General features: G+C 63.5%; 2 protein-coding genes across 2 annotated transcripts; one reads left to right on the forward strand and one right to left on the reverse strand.

The window, feature by feature from the left end:
* Window positions 1–1,982: 1,982 nt before the first annotated feature.
* On the forward strand, window positions 1,983–3,231 carry SMPD5 (sphingomyelin phosphodiesterase 5). Its single transcript, XM_025394347.1, has 3 exons — window positions 1,983–2,786; window positions 2,873–2,945; window positions 3,185–3,231. Exons 1-3 carry the CDS (start codon window positions 1,983–1,985, stop codon window positions 3,229–3,231), a joined length of 924 nt encoding a protein of 307 aa, XP_025250132.1.
* Window positions 3,232–4,093: 862 nt separating this feature from the next.
* Window positions 4,094–17,000, reverse strand: OPLAH (5-oxoprolinase, ATP-hydrolysing). Its single transcript, XM_025394275.1, has 27 exons — window positions 16,677–17,000; window positions 12,875–13,098; window positions 12,612–12,803; window positions 11,987–12,086; window positions 11,780–11,903; window positions 11,504–11,699; window positions 11,087–11,252; window positions 10,858–10,996; window positions 10,714–10,781; window positions 10,306–10,571; window positions 10,066–10,178; window positions 9,805–9,975; window positions 9,482–9,619; window positions 9,249–9,387; window positions 9,011–9,123; window positions 8,651–8,802; window positions 7,880–8,040; window positions 7,621–7,722; window positions 7,370–7,544; window positions 6,002–6,186; window positions 5,776–5,922; window positions 5,560–5,694; window positions 5,247–5,396; window positions 4,968–5,125; window positions 4,716–4,876; window positions 4,523–4,620; window positions 4,094–4,300 (listed from the first exon to the last, which is right to left on the reverse strand). Exons 1-27 carry the CDS (start codon window positions 16,909–16,911, stop codon window positions 4,154–4,156), a joined length of 4,155 nt encoding a protein of 1,384 aa, XP_025250060.1. The 5' UTR covers window positions 16,912–17,000; the 3' UTR covers window positions 4,094–4,153.
* Between the last annotated feature and the right edge of the window lie 2,750 nt (window positions 17,001–19,750).

Below are 19,750 nucleotides of genomic sequence, written 5' to 3' on the forward strand. Positions count from 1 at the left end.
GCCTGCCCTGGAGGTCAATGTCCATCCTGGACCCTCTGCGAGAGCCCGAGAGGCCAAGGCTCAGCAGTGGTCTGCGAGGGGTTGGTCTGAAGGCCCCCAGGCTCCCCTCCCATGGCACTGAGAGCAGTGGGAGCTCCTGGGACCTGGATGGGGAAGGGTAGGAACCAGGAAGGGGTGGAGCGGGGAGGGAAGGGCTGTGGCTCTGTGCCTGCCACAGTGGTGAGGGGCACGGAGCTGGCAGAGGTGGGAGGAGACAAGGATGTGGGTGTGGGATCCCTGCCTCCATACTAGGCCGGGGCTGGGTGAGGGGTGGAGGGGGGCAGTCTTCCAGGCCTTGAGGACAAGAGGACATTCAAGGGAGAAGAGCCAGGAGAAAGCATCCTCACCCCAACCTGGGCATGGGGCAGCCCAGAGAAGTGGCGGCCCCTTCCCAAGACACCCAACGCCATCCCACAGGTCCTGGAGACTTTGAGAGGGATTCAGAGCTGGCAAGGGCAGACGCCACCTGCTGCAGGAGCTGAGGAGCACAAGCAGGATTTGGGGGCAGGCCAGGGGCCTCCCACAGTGCACTAAGGGCAGATGGGGTGCTGGGAAGGGCTTGTGGAGAGTGCAGGAAGCTGAAGGAGCCGGCCAGGATGGGAAGTCCCTGGGGAGGAAGACATGGGAGGGGAGAAGTGCAGTGTAGGAAAGCGCAGAGGGGCCCACACCACAGGGTGAGACAGGAGCCAAGTCTGCAGGCAGGAAGGCAAGGAGGCTGGCTGCCATGGGAGGGAGATCAAAACCCCAACTGAGGAGGGTCCTGGGGCACCAGTGCTTGCCAGACAGAGAGGATAGCACGAGGCAACAGTGGACCCACAAGGTCTGAGTTCCAATGGGAATCTTTCAGCAACCAGCAAGGAGTCCAGGGAAGGAGCGGGTATGCAGGGTGTGCCAGGCCCTCCGAGGATGCCTGGGCTGCTGAGCTTCCTGCCTCTGCCCTCCCCACTCCCAGGCCTCCAGGGAATCCAGCCAGACACCCAGCCTCTTCGTCCCTGGGAAGGGCAGGGAAGAGCTCCGCCAGAAGCCTCTCCACCTCCCTGCCAACTCCCAGGGCTATTTAAGAGACGCTTGCAGCCAGCTGACTGGGAGAGTGTGTGCTGGTTCACAGGCCCAATTAGAAAGGTGGGAGGCTAGCAGAGCCTGGGAGCTACCGGCCATCCTGTCCTGGGAGCTCCTGAGGGTATGCCGGAGCGCTCCACGAATGGGGAGAATGGGGAAACGCTTCCGTCTGGCTCGCATGCAGCAGCAGAGCTACCCGCAGGGCAGAACCAACAGTCGCTCTCCTTAGATTGGAAGCTCCATGGGGTAGGGCCACAGGGCCATCACCACTGCGGGCTGGCCTTTTGGGGGACTTTGTGGGGCGCTAGGCGGGAGTCCATCCCTCCTCAGGTGTCAGGTCTTTGAACTCAGGCGCCCGACACCACCGGGCCGCAGAGAGACGGGTAGCGGGTGGGGTGGATTCTGCCGTCTGGGCAGCCGGAGTGCGCGACTTATTCCATGCTGACCTGCGTGGGGGCGGGTACAGGGGAGCCGGGGGCAGAGCACACTGTTTGCTCCTCACCAGCCCTGCGCAGCCCGCACTCAAGAACGGTCGTCCTCCACTTGCCGCAGGCTGCATCCCGATCCCGCTTGCGTTGGGCGGACCTCACAGGTTCCCTATGTGACCTTCGCGGGTGTATAGGGCGGGGCAAGGAGGATCCAGGGTGGGGATTTGAGATCAGGTCCCTTTCGGGTTTTCTTTCTGAAGCGCCCCTCTGCCTACACCCGCACCTCCGCCAGGCTCGCTGGGTCAGCACCTCACCGGCTTTGCGCACACGCTGTGCCACGCGGCCTTCACCCCTGTGACTCCCCCGCAGCTCGCGCTGATGCACCGACAAGTCAGCTTGTCCTCTGGAAGCCAATGAGTCTCCCCGGCGCCCCGCGGCCGAAGAGTTAGGTGTACCATGCAATCCCCGCCCAACTGGCCCCGGGCGACTGACGCCCTGCGGCCCTCGCCCTTCCCGCACCCGGCTTTGCACGCCCTCTTCCGCTTGGCCCACGAGCTGCTCTCCCCGGCCTGCTGGGCCCTGGACCAGCTGCTGGGCTGCTGTGCACCAACGGCGAGCCCGATCAGCCTGGGGTGGCTGAGAAGGGCGGCGAGCGGCGTCGTGGCGCTGCTGCTGCTGGTGGTGGTCGGCCTGCCCTTGGCGCTGACCCGCCTGCCACTCTGGCTGGCGCTGCAGGTTTGGCGCCGCCCCTTCTGCTACCGCCCCCCTCCGCTGTGCTGGGCGCCGCCCGCGCTCTGGCGCCCGCCTGCTGAACCCGGGCGCTGCTTCATCTTCCTCATGGCCAATCTGTGCCTGCTCCTGGACAGGCTGTCGCGCTTCAGCAACCTGCCGCACAGCCAGCGACGGGCTGAGGCCATTGGCGCCGCGCTCTATAGGGCTACGGACTGCAGCCAGCTGTGGCCCAGGGCGCTGCGTGGGACGCTGGTGGGCTCGCTGCCCGTGGGTCTGGACGTTGTGTGCCTGCAGGAGGTATTCGATTTGCGCGCAGCTCGTCACTTGGTGAATCGCCTGACGCCCAGCCTGGGCCCGGTGCTGTACGACATGGGCACACTTGGCCTACAGACCGGGCCGCACCTCAAGCTACTGGACAGCGGGCTGCTGCTGGCCTCGCGCTACCCGCTGCTGTGCGCCACCTTCCGTTGCTTCCCCCACGCGCGTGGCGAGGACACACTGGCCTCCAAGGGACTACTGTCCACACAGGTACTGGCCTACCCCGCCCAGAGCACAGAGGGGGCGGGGTTCGGCCAAGAAGGCGAGGGAAGCTGGGGCCGTCCGTGGTGTTGCAGGCGCAGCTGGGCAGCCTGGACGGGCGCCACATCGTGGGATTCCTGCACTGCACGCACTTGCAAGCACTGGCTGGTGAGCCCTGCGGGTGGGTCCTCAGAACAGGTCCCGCCTCTCCGTGGCGGCTACGGATCCCTACATTTGCCTGCACCCCGCCCCCACCTCCCGCCCTATGTTCACTGCCCCAGGCATGGGAATTCCTGAGAGGTGCCTGTCGGGCTCACAGATCAGGAACTGGGGAGCCGGGAGCTGACTGTCCAAGATGGGGGTCCGAATCTGGAGGCGAGCCCACCCCACCCCCCTTCCCCGCGCAGAGGACGGGCCCTTGCGCAGCAAACAGCTGACGCTGCTGCTGGACTGAGCCGAGAAGTTTGAGGCTGAGAGCGAACAAAGTGGAGGGGTCGTGGCTTTACGCGTGCTCCTGGGCGACCTAAACTTCGATAACTGCTCGAAAGGTCCAGCAGGAGGGGAGGGCAGGGAGGCACGGGCGGAGCCAGGAGGCCCGGCCCCGCCCACCGCGCTCCAGCCTCTCTCTGCGCTGCAGCAGTAGCACAAGCTCTTCTGCCGCTTCAAGGACCCCTGCCGGATGGGCACGCGCCAAGAGCAGCCCTGGGCCCTGGGTATCGTGCTTGGGGGGAGGGTACCAGAGCGGGGAGTGGACCTGGGGAGCGCTGTCGGCCGAGGCTCTGGCTGATGCCTCCCTCCCCCAGATCCCCCAGGGACCGCACTGCGCAGCTCCATGCTCCACCACTCCGTGGCCTCCTCCCCCGAGATGCTGAGGCGGTGAGTGGCGACCTGGAGGTAGGCACTGCCCGCCTGAAGCGCGCAAAGGGGCCCTGGCCTTGGTGACACCGCCCCCTTCCAGGACCCTGGAGCAGGAGAAAGGGCGCTACCTCTACCTGGCCGGCCCTCCCGGCAGAAGCCACCGAGCTAAGCCCTGGAGGGGTCAGCACCTGGACTACATCACGTACTGCGGAGTTCCTGGGGGCCTGCTGAGCCCAGTGAGTGCCAGGGCCCGGGTGGCTGGGCCTGCGGCGCTGGGACGACCCTCAACCTGATTCCCGCCCCCAGGAGGTGGAGCAGGTGACGTTCAGTACCGCCCTGGCGGGGCTCACGGACCACCTGGTAGTGAACCTGCAGCTCCAAGTCTGGGTGTCCTCCTAAGGCAGGCACAGATGACAGGCGTGCAGCCGGCGCGCACAGACACGACTCGGAGCACGAACTAGGCGCCGTAGCTGCGTCCCCAGAACCGGGTGACTTAAGGCATCTTTATTGCAGGACCTTCACACGGCCTCCTGGGCACGGCGGTACTCATAGACGCTGCCGTGCTCGGGAAAGGCCAGTGCTTGCGGGGGTGACCCCGGCGGTGGGGCGGGGTCCTCCGGGTCCCCATAGCCACCGCCGCCGGGCGTGTGCAGACAGAACACATCCTGTTGGGGGGGGGTACGGGCTCAGCGCAGTTGTGGCCCCTCCCTGTCACCTGCGCAGTCCCCTCCCCACAGGGCAGCATCCATCACCCACCCCCAGGGACCACAGAGGCCTGGTACTTTGGGGGCCAGATTAAACTCGGCCTCTGGTCATGTCTGCAACTGTTCCCCGTCTGTGGGATGGGGCCGGGAGAGGAGAGGGACAGGACAGGCCATGGCCCTTACCCCAGGGTACACGGTCACCGACGTCTTGCCGCCCAGATTCACCGTCCGGCCGTTTTTGCGTATCAGCAGGTTTAGGCCGCGGGCACCAGGCTCGCCCCCTGCAGAGGGACGCGAGGAGTCCAGAGGGACCCGGGGCGGGGACGGGGGCGGGGGCGGGGGCAGGGAGGGCCGCGAGGGCTGGGGACCCGCTCACCGTGGAGCCCGTAGGGCCGGAAGGCGCGGCGCTCGGTCAGCACTGACAGCAGCGCCTCCTCGCGAAAGACCAGCTCGCGGGTGACACCGTCGCCGCCCCGGAAGCGGCCTCTGCCCCCCGAGCCCCGCCGCAGCTCGAAGCGGCGCAGGATGACCGGGTACCTGTGAGGGCGAGGACAAGGGCGAAGACTTAGTGTGGCCGAGCCCCGGCTCCCACCTGGTCGCGCCCCCAGGCTCCGCGCACGCCGCTCACCGGCTCTCCAGGATTTCAGGGTCGGTGATGCGCGTGTTGGTCATATGGCTGTGCACGCCGCTGCGCCCATGCCAGCTGGGACCCGCGCCCGCGCCGCCTGCCACCGTCTCGTAGTAGCCCATGTGGGCGTTGCCCAGCGTCACGTTGTTCATGCAGCCCTGGCGAGAGCACTCGGTAGCTGCGCTGGGCTGGGGCGGGGCATCCCCACCTCGCCCGCCCACTCCTACTCCAGCCTGCCCACCCGGCCCGCCCCCGACCGCGCTCACCCCGTCCCCGCACCTGGGAGGCGGCGCAGGCCCCAAAGGCCCCCAGGATGACATCCACCACGCGCTGCGACGTGAGCACGTTGCCGCCCACCACGGCCGCCTCGGGCGACGGGTCCAGGATGGAGCCTTGGGGAATCACTACGCGCACTGGCGCCAGGCAGCCCTGTGCGGGGAGGGCGGCTCTCAGGGGCTCTTGGGGTGGGCTCCAGGAGAAATAGCACCTCCGCGCCCCAACACCCATGGGGTCAGTCCGTGGCTGGGCCCCAGAGGCGCACTCAGGGTGACCTCGGGCTGGGGCCCGCCCTCGCTCACACACCCCTGCGAACCTGGTTGAGCGGGATGTCGCGGCCCACCAGACAGCGCAGGCAGTAGATGAGGGCGGACAGGGTTATGGCCCGCGGTGCGTTGAGATTACCGAACACCTCCGGCCCAGTGCCGCTGAAGTCAAACACAGCGCTGCCCTGTGCACCGGAGGGAAGAGAGAGGCAGTCAGCAGCTGCGCCATGCCCCTGCCGCCCAGAAGCGCCATCCCTGCGGCCCACCTGACTCAGGTTGATCTGCACGCGAAGGCGGATAGGGGAACCGTCGTCCATGTGGTCTTCCGAGGACACCTCCAGGGGCAGGCCCCGGGCCTGCCGAGAGGTTCCAAAGGCACGCAACATGTCGCGCACAGCCAGCTCAGCGTTCGCCTGGCAGGGAGCAGGATCAGTGGCAGCCAGGCCACCTGCAGGATGGCCCTGCTGCCCATACTCCTGTGCCCAGGCCCACCTGAATATGGCCCATGTAGGCCTGCACCACGTCCAGGCCGTACTGCCCAATGAGCTCCCCCACCAGCTGGATGCCCTTCTGGTTGGCTGCCACCTGGGCACGGAGGTCCGACAGGTTGTCGTGCAGGTTTCTGGTTCCGCTACAGTTGGGGACCTTGCCTGGCGCCCGCAGGGCCTCAGTCACCGCTGGATGGACAGTGTCATCACTGAGCCCCTGGCCAACCCTGTCTGCACCCCCAACCCCGGTTTCCCAAATCCAGACAAGGTCTCTGGCCCCTAGAAAGCAGTGAGGTCTGGCCTGGGACTGCTCCCCACCTCAGGAAAGCTCCTGCCCTTGAGCCTGGCTCAGGGTCCTCTCTGAGGCAGCCACAGGGCCCTCTGCAGTGTGCCTGCACATGTCCCTCTGTGGTCCACACCCCCTGCCCCCAGCTCACACTGATCAAGGCAGCAGCCGGAAATGGGCCACTCTATTTGTGTCCTCAACACCAGAACAGCCTGTGGTTCCATTACACCCACCCTCCGTCCCCACCCTCCACCCCGGCCATGCCACTTCCCCTGGGCTCCCAGACCTGCAGCCTCAGACCAGGGCTTGTTTTCCCTGCCTTTCCTACCCCCACCCCCACCACAGGCACCGCTGCAGCCTCCATCCCACCTTTCCTGCCACTGCTCAGTGCCAGGGCCTCCACCTCCAGCTGCCCAAACTTGACCCCTGGCCCCCTCTCCCAAATCCCTCCAAATACCCACTTCCTTCCACATCCAAAACAGTCCCCCACCCCCCGCCCTCACCCTCCACTCAGCCCAAGACTCAGCATCATCCAGGGCAACTGCAGCTGCCCCCACTCTTGTCCTCCAGCCTCCAGGCCACTCTGAGGCCCCGCATCCTCTCTGCACGTGGGCACAGTGGGAGATTAGTGCAGGACCAGCTGAAAGCCCTTCACGGCCACCCACCACCCAGTGACTCAGACCTAGGCCCAGAAAACACTACAGGGGCCTTTGGGCCCTGCCCCTGCCCCTGCCCTGCTGTTTCTCTGCAGACTCTACCCAGTATGACTGCACACACAAGCAGCCACCCACCTTGAAACAGGCTTCTCTCCTTCCAGCACCCTGACCCTCCACGTCTTGGCTAACTCTCCACCCACAAAACCACCCCTCAGGAGGCCTTCCTGGGCCCAGGCTGCATTCATCTCAGCTCCTGGGATCCGATCTGCAGTTGCCCTTTGGGGTAACCACCTATCTCCTCCCAGCCTCAAGGCAGGCCTGGGTCTATGGGCTGCATCCCACGGTCCAGCCAGGCCTGCTTGCCAGCAGTGGCCATGTGTCCCAGAATGCAGAAGGCCCAGCCCACCCCACCCCACCCCACCCCACTCACCCTCCTCTTGGAAGACACCCCCCTGGACGAGTTTGAAGGACAGAAAGACGGCACCCTCCTGTTGCAGCGTGGTGGAGTGGGGGGGCATGGAGCCTGGTGTGATGCCGCCAATGTCTGCATGGTGCCCTCGGCTGGCCACATAGAAAACAGGCCGCGTCTGACCCGGCCAAAACACCTAGCGGGTGGAAAGCCACGGTCAGCTACATCGGCCACCCCTGCCCCAGCAGAGGCAGGTGGGCAGCACCCCTCACCGGTGTGATAACAGTCAGGTCTGGCAGGTGGCTGCCCCCGGCACTGGGATGGTTGCTCAGTAGCACGTCGCCAGGGTGGAGATCAGCCCCCAGGTGCTGGATCTGAAACCAGGAAATGGGTGCAGAGTGGGCACAGTGGAGCAGGGGCCAGAGTGGGGTGGGGTGGAGGGTGAGGGAGGGGGATGGAAGGGTGAGGCGAGGGAGGGGTGGGAGGGCGAGATGAGGGAGGGGTAGGAAGGCGGAGGAGGGTCCACCGCACCTGGAACTGCACCGTCTCCTGCATGGCACCCAGGTGCACAGGGATGTGGGGGGCATTGGACACCAGCCCCCCATCGGGCCCAAAGAGAGCACAGGAGAAGTCGAGGCGCTCTTTGATGTTGGTGGAGATGGCTGTGCGCTGCAGGATGCGGCCCATCTGCTCTGGGAGCACAAAGTGACCAGATGCCTGCTGGCCCCATCCACCCACAGCATGGCCCCAGGAAAGGAAGGAACAGGAACCACCGGGGCTCAAACCCAGAACCCAGCAGCTTTTTCCTGGGGAAGACCAAGGAGACCGTGTGCCCACTTGGCCACGTGTCTTAGCCTATGTAAAGGACACCACCTTCCTCCCCAGTCCCGCCTGGAGCCCCCACCAAGAACCCAGTGCCACTCCTCGACCCTTCCACCCTGCCTGGCACAGCAAGAACCTGGTTCCTAGGCTCTTGACCCCTGGGCTCCCAGCAAGCCGCTGGCCTGACCCTGCACAGATGGGTTCCCTGTGCTGCCCTCAGTATCTCATCCTTAGCTAGAAGTTCACTCCCCGGATCACATGGCTGCAGGTAAGAGGGGGAAGGTGTCCTCCTTGCCCAAGGCTTGTTCTCATGGCCAACTGCACCATGCCAGTGCTGCAGCCACACTGCCCGCCCCATCACCAGGGGGTCCTGCTTCTGCCTCTCCCTTTGGGCACAGCCCTGCCAGCCACCCCATGACACAGCCGGCGCCTCATCCCACAGGGAGCCAGGCAGCAGGGAACCTGGCCTCAGCCACTCACCAGCAATGCTCATGAAGCGGTGTGAGAAGATGGACAGCTGGATAGGGTCCAGTTGGGTGCCCATTGTGCCAGGGACTTCGGCCCCCACAGAGATGCGGATGTCCCCTGTCTCGGTCACCTCTGCCTGGCAACCTGGCTCCACCAGGATGGTGCTGGGGAGCAGAGGGCACAGAGGGTCTGCATGGAGCCGGACGACACCCCTCCAACCAGAGATGCCACAGCCCCAGGCCAGGGGACACCCCAACAATGGTAGGATACAGAGTCCTGCAGGCCCCTGCAGCCTTGGGCCAGAGAACCCTGCACCAGGGGCCCCACGGTTGACCCCTCCATATCCTCCACCCTGGTTGGACCTCAGCCCACCTGTTACTGTCGATGATGAGGCAGGGCCCATGGAGCTTGTGCCCATAGCCCAGCTCTCCCAGCAGGTACACAGGGGTCTCCTGGTAGCCCCCCTCAAAGTAGCACTGGGTCATCTGCAGAGGGTGTGGGTGAGTGCAGCACCCGGGCCCAGCACCCTCCCCGATGCCTCTCACAGGGCTTGGTCCCCATCCCAGTGCCCCATGGGTGCTGTCAGGCTGGTACGGGCAGGACCACCAACCTTGTCCACCCGGGGAGGCCCGGTCTGGGCTTTGGGGGCATCCTCGAGGTGAAGACCACTGCGGCCAGTGCCCCTCACTCGCACATCGTCCACGACCACTGGCCGCTCAGGGATGACAAAGCCAAACTCCCTCATGTACCTGCACTCCCCACGGGGCCCAAGGAGTAGTCAACGAGAGGTGGCCAGACAGGAAGGCCCTTTGCCAGGGATCCGGAGTTGGCAAACTCACGTACCGCTCCACGAAGGCTGCCCCGAAGTCCCCCGCACGGGGCGAGCGGGCTGTGGCTGGGTGCTGGTGGGCAGACACCATCAGGGCACAGTCGGTGCCCCGGTAGCGCAGGTGCAGGAAGCTCTCAGTGCTGATCTGGGACCTGCAGCAGGTGGTTGGGGACACTCACACCAAACCCCCTGCCCTGCCCCCCACCCCACCCAGCGCCCGGCAAGGACACCTGTTCTGTTTCTCACGCACCCCGGGACCACCTGGGAAGTCATCAGGCAGAAAACCCACCAAGGGGGACAACGTAAGCCCTCTGTCCAGGGCACCCTGGGAGCCCACCTGGGGAAGCCCTGGGCCTGCAGGGCGTCCACACACTGCTCCTCCAGGCGGCTCAGCCTCTGGTCCAGCTGCATGAAGGTCTCAGGCGCGTAGAGCAGGGAGCAGGGCTCCTGTGCCTCGTGCACCACGTCAGCCAGGGCCAGCCCCAGGGCCGACAGCAACCCACTGTGCCTGCAGGGATGGGCAGCGTGGCAATAGGGGGGCCACCTCCCAAGCCAGTGCAGATCACACGCATCTCCGTGCACCCACACCTAGGCCCACCTGTGGATGTGCACGGTGTCCATGCCCAGGGCCCGGGCAATAGCACATGCATGCTGCCCACCAGCTCCCCCAAAGCAGGCCAGCACATGGGCTGAGGGGTCATGGCCTCTTGCCTAGGGAGACAGAAGGGGTCAGTGGGCTCTCCTACCCTACCCCATCCAGCCCCCCGCCTGAGCAGGAGGCGTGGGGCAGGGAGCAGGGCTGGGGGCAGGACAGGCGGGAGAGCAGAGGTGGACGTACCTGCGTGAGTGCACGGATGGGCCGGCACATGGCCTCGTTGGCCACGCGCACAAACCCCATGGCTACCTCCTCCAGGCTCAGCGGGGAGGCCGGGCAGGGCCCGTTGGTCAGGAAGCTGTTGACCTCAGTGGCCACAGCCTCCAGGGCTTTGCGGGAGGCCTCGGGGGAAAGTGGTTGGTCCTCTCCCGGCCCAAAAATGCAAGGGAAGGAGGCAGGCAGCAGGCGACCCAGGATCAGATTAGCATCCGTCACTGTCACAGGGCCCCCTGGGAGGTGGACAGGATGTGGGGCTTGGGGGCTGGAGGCAGCGGAGCAGGAGCAGGCAGCAGGGATAGGGCTGATGGGAGGGGCTGGGCCTGGGGCAGCAAGCGGAGGGCAAGGCCAGGCCAGGCAGATCCTGACTCTTACCTTTGCGGTAGCAGGCGGGTCCCGGGTGGGCTCCTGCTGACTCGGGCCCAACCACAAAGAGGCCAGACCTAGGGGAAGGGCTGGGGTTGGACGTGAGGAGGCAGACAGGGCTGGGGTCCTGGCCTGGGAAGCAGGAGAGCTGACCTGAAGAAGAGGCGGGAACCCCCTCCCGCCGCCACTGTGTTGATGTCCAGCTGCGGGGCCTGAAGGGTGACGCCAGCTGTGGTGGCCTCGAAGACATGCTCGAACTCCCCAGCGTAGCGGCTCACATCCGTGGACGTGCCTGGCAGGGGTGGGGTGCTGGTGGGTCGCTTAAAGACCCAGGGGCCCAGCAGCGGGGCCTCCCCGAGACCCCAGCCCTCAGCCCTCATACCTCCCATGTCAAAGCCGATGACAGGCTGGCCACACTCCTGCTGGTACGTGGTCGCTGAGTAGCCCACCACGCCGCCGGCCGGGCCCGAGAGCACAGCACGGGAGCCGCCGAAGGCGTCCATGGGCGCCAGGCCGCCATCAGAGCGCATGAACAACACCTGCACGTCCTGTGAGCGGGCAGCAGGTGCACCACAAGGGGCTGTGAGCGGGCAGCAGGTGCGCCACAAGGGGCTGTGTGCGAGCAGCAGGTGGGCCATGAGGTGAGCGGGCAGCAGGTGCGCCACAAGGGGCTATGAGCGGGCAGCAGGTGTGCCATGAGGGGCTGTGAGCCAGCAGCAGGTGGGCCACGATGGGCTGGGCAGGCCGAGGCCCAGGCCCAGGCCCAGGAGTGGGTGGTGGAGGGGCCTCATGGCCTCACCTTAAGTTGGCCCTGGAAGCCACGGCGGAAGCCCTGGACGTAGCGTTGGATGGCGGGTGTGAGGTAGGCATCGGCACAGGCCGTGTGCCCCCGAGGGACGATGCGCACCATGGGCATGGCCTCCGAGGACAGTGACACGTGCGAGAAGCCCAGCTCCCGGGCCAGCGCACCCACCTGCTGCTCGTGCTGGGCCCACCTATGACAAAAACCCAGTGGCACCTCGTCTCCCACCAGGCCCAGCACCTGCTCCCGCGGCCCACAGCCCACCTCACTCACGTGTACGAATGCATGAGCACCACGGCCAGGCTGCGGATGCCTCGAGACAGCAGCCCTTCCAGCTTTCCACGCAGGGTCCCCAGGTCCACAGGCTGCTGCACGTCCAGCAGGTCCCCCGTGCGGCCTGCCAGAAAAGCCCAGGAGGCCCCGTCACAGGCCAGCAGGACCCTCCGGCCCCAGATCCCACACCAGCGACAGCACACACACCCTTGACAGGCGTCCCGGTGCCTGCCTCTCCACGGTGCAGCACCACGCGTTCGTCCACCTCCAGCACCTCTTCATACAGCACCTCGGGCATGGGCACAGCCTGGGGGCAGGCAGAGGCTCAGAAAAGGCCCAGGCCCAAGGGTGCATGCCAGGGTCCCGCGTGGGTGTGTGGTACAGGCGAGTGGTTATGTCCCAACAGGCAGGTTGGCAGGCTCAGGAGAGTCATACCTGGCAGCCCCAGCAAGGCTCACCCAGGGGGCAGCTCTCCACCCCCTAGGCAGCTGAGTGCAGCCAACTGTTCCACCCCCACGGAGGCAGCTTCTTCCGGAAATGCAGCAGTAGGTGCAGAGGTTCCACCCTCCCCTGCCTGAACAGGGCTAGCTTGGGTGGCCCCACGCCAGCGTCCAGGGCGGGCATGGCGGCAGGCAGGAACAGGGCATCCTGTGCCCACTCCAAGGGCTAGGGGAACTTGGGGTCCCACTGAGAATTCCTGGAGCTTCCTCTTTCTTTGTCAGCTGGTGCCCATGAGCCATCACTCATCCAACAACTGCTCTCCCCACAGGGTCAAGGCATCCCTGGGGGGTGGATGCCACACACCCTGGTCCCCAGCCAGCAAGGAGCTCACCAGGTCAAAGAGGTCCCCGCGGGCTTGGGTGCCAATGTGCAGCAGGTCTCGGAAGCCACGTGTCACCAGCAGCGCCACCCGTTCCCCCTTCCGCTCCAGCAGTGCATTGGTGGCCACTGTGGTGCCCATGCGGATGCTGGCGATATGACTGGAGTCCAGCGGCCGGTCCCGGGGCAGGAGCATGCCGGCCTCCTGGGGACCACGTGGTCAGTGTGGTGTTTCTGGCCGTGGGGTCCCTGTCCACCCGCTCTGGCCTGGCCCACCTGCTCCAGGATGCGGCGGATCCCTTCGGTTGGCGCATCTGCATAGTTGGCAGGGTCTTCTGAGAGCAGTTTTAAGACCCGCACCTGCCCCCCTGGGCACTGGGCAAAGACGTCTGTGAAGGTACCCCCACGGTCGATGGCAAAGTGGAAGCGGCCCTCAGGGCTGCCCATGGTGGTGGGGCTGGGATCCCACAGGAGCTCTTCAGCTGGTAGCCCTGGAAAAACTAGACAGAGGCGGTCAGTCCGGGCTCACCTGCGAGTGGGACTAGAGGTTCCCCAGCCCTGCCCTGCGCGTGCCGGGGGTTCCTGAGGGAGAGACCCACGGGCACGACTCTGGGCAGAGCCAGAGCAGCAGGCCCAGCTCCGAGGGCAGCCTGGGCCCCAGCGAGACCCTGGCCGGGGGTCAAGGGCCTGATGCCCCCATGCCCCGCATCGCGCTTCTCTGGGCCCTGGATTGGGCTGAAACCCAGGCAGTGGAGCAGGCACGGGAGGTGGGGGCGACGCTGGACCCTGGAGCCCTCGGAGGGGGGTCCCTCAGCACGAAAAAGGCACGGGAGTGCGGGGAGGGTGTTTGGGGCGAGCTGGCCGGGGGACCCCCACTTCCCTCTTTGCTCGACCTTCGGCCCAAGCCAGGTGGGCCCGGGGACTGGACGGAGCCTGAGCACCGACAGGGCGGCCCGAGGCGGGGACGCGTGAGTAGCGGCCCGGGAGGCAGCGGGGAAAGGGCTGAGGAGGGGAGGCCGCCCTGCGCAGGTCCCACCTGGGCGCTCGGCTCCGGCTGGGTCGCTCGCGGTCGGCTCTGGCTGCGCTCCCAGCGGCCCTGCCCGCACCAGCCTCGCCTCGGGGAGGAGCCTGCGGGGCCCGCCCCCCGCGCCACTGGTCCCGGCACTCGCGGTTGCGTCAGGCCCGGTCCGCCCCCCGCGCCTCTGTCCTCGCCCTGCGCCTTCCCAGGCCGCCCGCGCCGGCTCAAGGGCACCTTGGCTCTGCGGCCCTCGGGGCTCCAGCGCAGGGCCTGGGCTCGCCGAGCGTGGGCGCCCCGGGATCCCACCTCCAGGTGTCCCGGGCAAGGGGAGCTGGCAGCCCGGGCCACAGCAGGGCTTCCCACTGGCGGACGTCCTTCCCCGCGTGAGAGGGCATTGAAGCACAGACAGGAAAGGGAAGGAGGCCCTGCGGCTTTCTCTACCAGCCCCGCTCCCGGCCCCGCGGGCCTCTCCTGTGCGGTATCTCTGGCCCTCTTCACCGGGTCTCCCTCCCCTCCAGCCCTCCTTGTGTCAGAGGCGTGTGAACCAGAGCAACTCCATCTTGAATAGGAGCTGGATAAAATGAGGCGGAAACCTACTGGGCTGCATTCCCAGACGATTAATGCATTCTAAGTCACAGGATGAGATAGGAGGTCAGCACAAGATACAGGTCATAAAAACCTGTATCTCCCAGCCTGGCCAACATGGTTGAAACCCCGTCTCTACTAAAAATACAAAAATTAGTCGGGCATATGGCATGTGCCTGTAATCTCAGCTACTGGGAGGCTGAGGCAGGAGAATCGCTGGAACCTGGGAGGCAGAGGCTGCAGTGAGCACAGATCGTGCAACTGCACTCCAGCCTGGGCAACAGAGCGAGGGGCGAGACTCCGTCTCAAAAACAAAAAACAACAACAAAAAAAAACCTGTATCTGATAAAACAGGTTGCAGTAAAGAAGCTGGCCAAACCCACCAAAACCATCGTCCTACACTCCCCCCAGCATCATGACAGTTTACAAGGGCCACAGCAACGGCAGGAAGTTACCCTATATGGTCTAGAAAGGGGAGGCACTAATAATCCACCCCTCGTTTAGCATATCATCAAGAAATAACCATAAAAATGGGCATCTGGCGCGAGACGGTGGCTCACACCTGTAATCCCAGCTCTTTGGGAGGCTGAGGGGGTGGATCATGAGGTCAAGAGATGAAGACCATCCTGGCCAACATGGTGAAACCCGTCTCTACTAAAAATACAAAAATTAGGTGGGTGTGGTGGCACATGCCTGTAGTCCCAGCTACTCAAGAGGCTGAGGCAGGAGAATCGCTTGAACCTGGGAGGTGGAGCTTGCAGTACTCCACCGTACTCCAGCCTGGCAACAGAGCGAGACTCTGTCTCAAAGAAAAGAGGGCAACCAGCAGCCCTCGGGGCTGCTGTCCATGGAGTAGCCATTCTTTATTCCTCTACTTTCTTAATAAACGTGCTTCCACTGTAGGCACTCGCCCTGAATTCTTTCTTTCAAGAAATCCAAGAACCCTCTTTGTGGTCTGGATTGGGACCCCTTTCCTCTAACATTTGTGCCAAGGGCCGTGGACTCCAGCTCCCCATAGACAGGGATGGGGCCCAGGATCAGGCACTCAGGACCCCCTCCCCGTGGATGGGCTGCTGCTCATGTCCGGATGACTGCCCTCTGAGTGGCAGGTGCCCGCTGTGATGTCACCCCCAGACCCCATGCCCACAGATCTCCTAGTGCCTTCCCCATCCTGAGGCCCAGCTGAGGCCCCAGATGATCATGCCATGCCCACGTGCAGGAGCCCCACCTGCCTGCTCTGAGCAGTCCCTGGGAAGCAGCTCTGGTCAGCAACCCCACTTCAGCCCAGGACCCTCCCCACCAGCCACACAGCCTCGCCCCAGCCAGCCCATACTCCTGCGGAACTGCCCTGCCTTCTGGTTTCCACCTGTCCCCAGCACAGCCTCTCAGCCCAGGATCTATCAGGAGAGATTCCCACACCCCCCCCACCCACGCCCCCACCATCTGCCACCCTGTACGCACTCAGGTTGCCCGCCAGGCCTATGCTGCAGACCCCAGACTCTCTCACTGCCCACCACCATCCCCAGCCACCCCCTCACCCCTCTGTTCACTCTAGGGGCCTGTGCTATCCACTCACAGATGCACCCTCTAAGGGCCTGTCCCCATGCTCCCCAGGGGCACCCCACTGCTGTGCACCTCCAGGTGTCCACCTCCCACCTCTGCCTGCATCTGGGGCTCTCCTGACCCCACTCCACTGCACATCTCAGGCGCAGACCAACGAAGGCCAACTCCCACCCACCCTAGGCTCAGGCCTCCCCTGGCTGCCCCACCTGCCTGCCCCCACCCCCACCCCCACCTGCCTCCTGCCCCACTGGGCCTTTATCTCTGTCCCTCAATGTTGGTGGGTCCCAGCTTCCCCTTGGCAATGCCATGCAGCCCCTCCACAGCGACCAGAGGCAGCTCCAGGCCTGCAGGATGGCCTGGCCCCTAGTCTCTAGTGGCGCCTCTGACTGCATGGCCAGACACGTCCCAAAACCAGGCCCCAGGCCACCTACCAGTGGCCCACTCCAGCAGCAGCTCCTGCACCTGGCCCCATTCTCATCCCCACACCCAATCTGCCAGAAGTCGTGTTACGTCCACCTTCAGAACACAGAGCCGCTACTTCTCACACCTGCACCCCGGGCCAGGCTTCCATCATGTTCCCCCAGGGCTGTGGCTGGTCCCCACCACCGAAGAACAGAGGGCTGGGAGAAGAGTCTGCCACTGCGGCGGCTCTGACAGCTTCAGGCACAGCCAACTTGCACCCACCTCAGGGCCTGGCACAGGCTGTTCCCCGGGCCTGGAAAGCCACGCCCTAGCCTTGCAGCTCCCTTGCCCGCTCAGGCTCTGCTCAGAGGTCACTTTCCCAGACCTGGCACCTTCTCCCTGCTGCACGTCCTGAAAGAGCCCCAGGGCCCTGGCTTTGTTCCAGATGCCCTGCAGCACCCAGCAGGTTTGCCCAGCTCCACAGAGTCTTGGGGCCCCGGTACAGCTCACCTCTCTCAACATTCTTGAATTTGATTGTTCTCCGCCTGAGCGGCCGGGGACTGGCAGCCACCTCAGCCAGGAACCCGGAGCTGCAGAAGCCCAGGCTGCTGCTGCGGTTCCTGAGCACCAGCTTCAGCTCCTGGTTCTCCTGGATGAGCTGCACCAGCCGCCGCAGCTCTTCGTTCTCCTGTGCCAGCCGCTGGATCTCCTGCCGCAGGCCCTCATAGCTGCTGAGGAGGGACATGCCTGGCAGCCAGGGGCGGCAGCTGGCGGGGGCCAGCGGGCCAGCCAAGGACAATAGACCCTGCCATTGTGAGGTCAGCGGCTGCCCCTGCCCCCAGGCTTCAGCCACATTCCAGGCCTTCAGGGTCAGGACCCAGCAGTTCCGATCACCCCCGTGGCAGGGTTGGCCTGACCTCTGACCTCCGGTCCCCTACGGGCCAAATGACCAGTGGGTGCCCAGAACTGTCCCAAGTCTCTGGCTCCCTCCAGGAATCCTCCTCCTAGAAGATGGACGCTTCTTTGGGCCAGCCAAGCCCAAGTGTGTTGTGGGAGAAGGGATATGGGATTCAAGCCTCTGCACTCACCCATCTGACTGCCCACTGGCCACCAGTCACAGCCTGCAGGCCTGGCCATGCCAGGACATGGGTCAAGGCAACTGGGTGTGGTATCTGGGCAGTCGCGGTTGGCACAGCATCTGAAGGGATCGAGAAAGGTGGGTGTGTGGCTGCCCTGCAGGATGGGGCCCCGCAACAGCAGGAGCTGGACAGCAACAACCAGGGCAGGTCAGGGCTACAGGGGCAGAGCCAGCTGAGAACACACTAGGAGAGCATAGGAGGGGGCTGAAGGCAAAGGGGTGCACCAGGCAGTGCTGGAGCTGCCACAAGGGAGGCTGGGCCTGTTTCTGGGGGGAGAGGGCCCTGGTATTGTCACATGGAGGTCGCAGCAAGCAGGCAGGTGCCCTGGAGGAGGCACCACATCTGGGCCATAACCTCAAGGAAGGGGATGGGGCAGGTAGCCCACCAGAGGCTGAGGACCAGGACCTAAAGACAGACCTCCCCAGGGACAGGGGAGCCACCCTCAATGCTGACAGTAGGCTTGCATTTTAGATCATATGAAGGACTTTCTTCTTCTATCCAATCTGTCTTTAAAGAGACACTTCTGCACGGTTACTTTGGTTTTCTGGCTTTTTCTTACGTTATGATTATTACGTAGTTTACATCATTTTTCTCTTTTGCTTGTTTGATGGGTCTAGTTTCCACTTGCTGATTTGTAGACTCTCCTGGGATTCTCATGCTCCCTTCCCTGTGGCTCCTTGAGTGAAGCCATCGCAGGGCCCCTCACCTTTGCGAGTGGGGGCAGCACCCCTGAGACTACTACTCCAGGAGACTGGGGAAAACTGTACTGAATCCCAACAGAAATCATGACAATTTAAGTAATTATTGGCCAGGCGTGTTGGCTCACACCTGTAATCCCGGCACTTAGGGAAGCTGAGGCAGGCAGATCACCTGAGGTCAGGAGTTCGAGACCAACCTGGCCAACATGGTGAAACCCCGTCTCTACTAAAAAAATACAAAAATTAGCCAGGTGTGATGGCAGGCACCTGTAATCCCAGCTACTTGGGAGGCTGAGGCAGGAGAATCGCTTGAACCCAGGAGGCAGAGGTTGCAGTAAGCTGAGATCACGCCACTGCACTCCAGCCTGTGCAACAGAACGAGACTCTGTCTCAAATAAAATAAAATAAAATAATCCCTATAATTAAGAAAAAAAATGGAGTATTTTTCTTTTTTTATTTTATTTACTTTTTTTTTTTTTTTTTTGAGATAGGGTCTCACTCTGTCACTCAGGCTGGAGTGCAGTGGTGCAACCATAGCTCATTGAAGCCTTGACCTCCCAGGGTCAAGTCATCCTCCCACCTCAGCCTCCTAAGTAGCTGGAACCACAGATGCATGCACCACCATGCCTGGCTAGGTTTTTTTGTTTGTTTGTTTGTTTGGTAGAAACAGGGTCTCACTATGTTTTTTTGTTTGTTTGTTTGTTTGTTTTGACACGGACTCTTGCTCTGTCCCCCAGACTGGAGGGCAGTGGCGCGATCTCGGCTCACGCAAGCTCCGCCTCCCGGGTTCACGCCATTCTCCTGCCTCAGCCTCCGGAGTAGCTGGGACTACAGGTACCCGCCATCAAACCCAGCTAGTTTTTTTTTTTTTTTTTTTTTTGTATTTTTAGTAGAGATGGGATTTCACCGTGTTAGCCAGGATGGTCTCAATCTCCTGACTTCGTGATCCCTCCACCTCGGCCTCCCAAAGTGCTGAGATTACAGGCATGAGCCACTGTGCCCAGCCCGGGGTCTCACTATGTTGCCCAGGCTGGCCTTAAACTCCTGGCCTCAAGTTATCCTCCTGCCTTGTTCTCCCAAAGTGCTGGAATTACAGGTGTGAGTCACCACACCTGGCCAAAGTAGAGTTTTTCTTTTTTTTTTTTTTGAGACAGAGTCTCACTCTGTCACCCAGGCTGGAGTGCAGTGGCGCCATCTCGGCTCACCGCAACCTCCGACTCCCGGGTTCAAGCAATTCTCCTGCCTCAGCCTCCCAAGTAGCTAGGACTACAGGTGTGTACCACCACGCCTGGCTAATTTTTTTGTATTTTTAGTAGAGACAAGGTTTCACCCTTTCGGCCAGGCTGTTTTCAAACTCATGACCTCAGGTGATCCACCCACCTCGGCCTCCCAAAGTGCTGGGATTACAAGTGTGAGCCACCAAGCCCAGTCCCGAGTAGAGTATTTCTGATAGTTGGAGAGATTCTACCCCAAAAGAATGAGAGGCTTGGCTGGGCGCGGTGGCTCATGCCTGTAATCCCAGCACTTTGGGAAGCTGAGGCGGGTGGATCACCTGTGGTTGGGAGTTTGAGACCAGCCTGACCAACAAGGAGAAACCCTGTCTCTATTAAAAATACAAAATTAGCTGGGCGTGGTGGTGCATGCCTGTAATCCCAGTTACTCGGAAGGCTGAGGCAGAAGAATTGCTTGAACCTGGGAAGCGGAGGTTGCGGTGAGACAAGATCACATCACTGCACTCCAGCCTCGG

Source organism: Theropithecus gelada, chromosome 8 (assembly GCF_003255815.1).
Source record: "Theropithecus gelada isolate Dixy chromosome 8, Tgel_1.0, whole genome shotgun sequence".
Classification (NCBI taxonomy): Eukaryota; Metazoa; Chordata; class Mammalia; order Primates; family Cercopithecidae; genus Theropithecus; species Theropithecus gelada.

Excerpts from the sequence above, each read along its gene's own strand:
- SMPD5 (XM_025394347.1), top strand. The coding sequence starts at position 1,983 with ATGCAATCCCCGCCCAACTGGCCCCGGGCGACTGACGCCCTGCGGCCC. Across the intron at positions 2,787-2,872 it reads AGGGACTACTGTCCACACAG|GCGCAGCTGGGCAGCCTGGA; the intron begins GTACTGGCCTAC and ends GTGGTGTTGCAG. Across the intron at positions 2,946-3,184 it reads GCACTTGCAAGCACTGGCTG|AGGACGGGCCCTTGCGCAGC; the intron begins GTGAGCCCTGCG and ends TTCCCCGCGCAG.
- OPLAH (XM_025394275.1), bottom strand. The coding sequence starts at position 16,911 with ATGTCCCTCCTCAGCAGCTATGAGGGCCTGCGGCAGGAGATCCAGCGG. Across the intron at positions 10,179-10,305 it reads CCATCCGTGCACTCACGCAG|GCAAGAGGCCATGACCCCTC; the intron begins GTACGTCCACCT and ends CTGTCTCCCTAG. Across the intron at positions 4,877-4,967 it reads CCTGAAATCCTGGAGAGCCG|GTACCCGGTCATCCTGCGCC; the intron begins GTGAGCGGCGTG and ends TCGCCCTCACAG.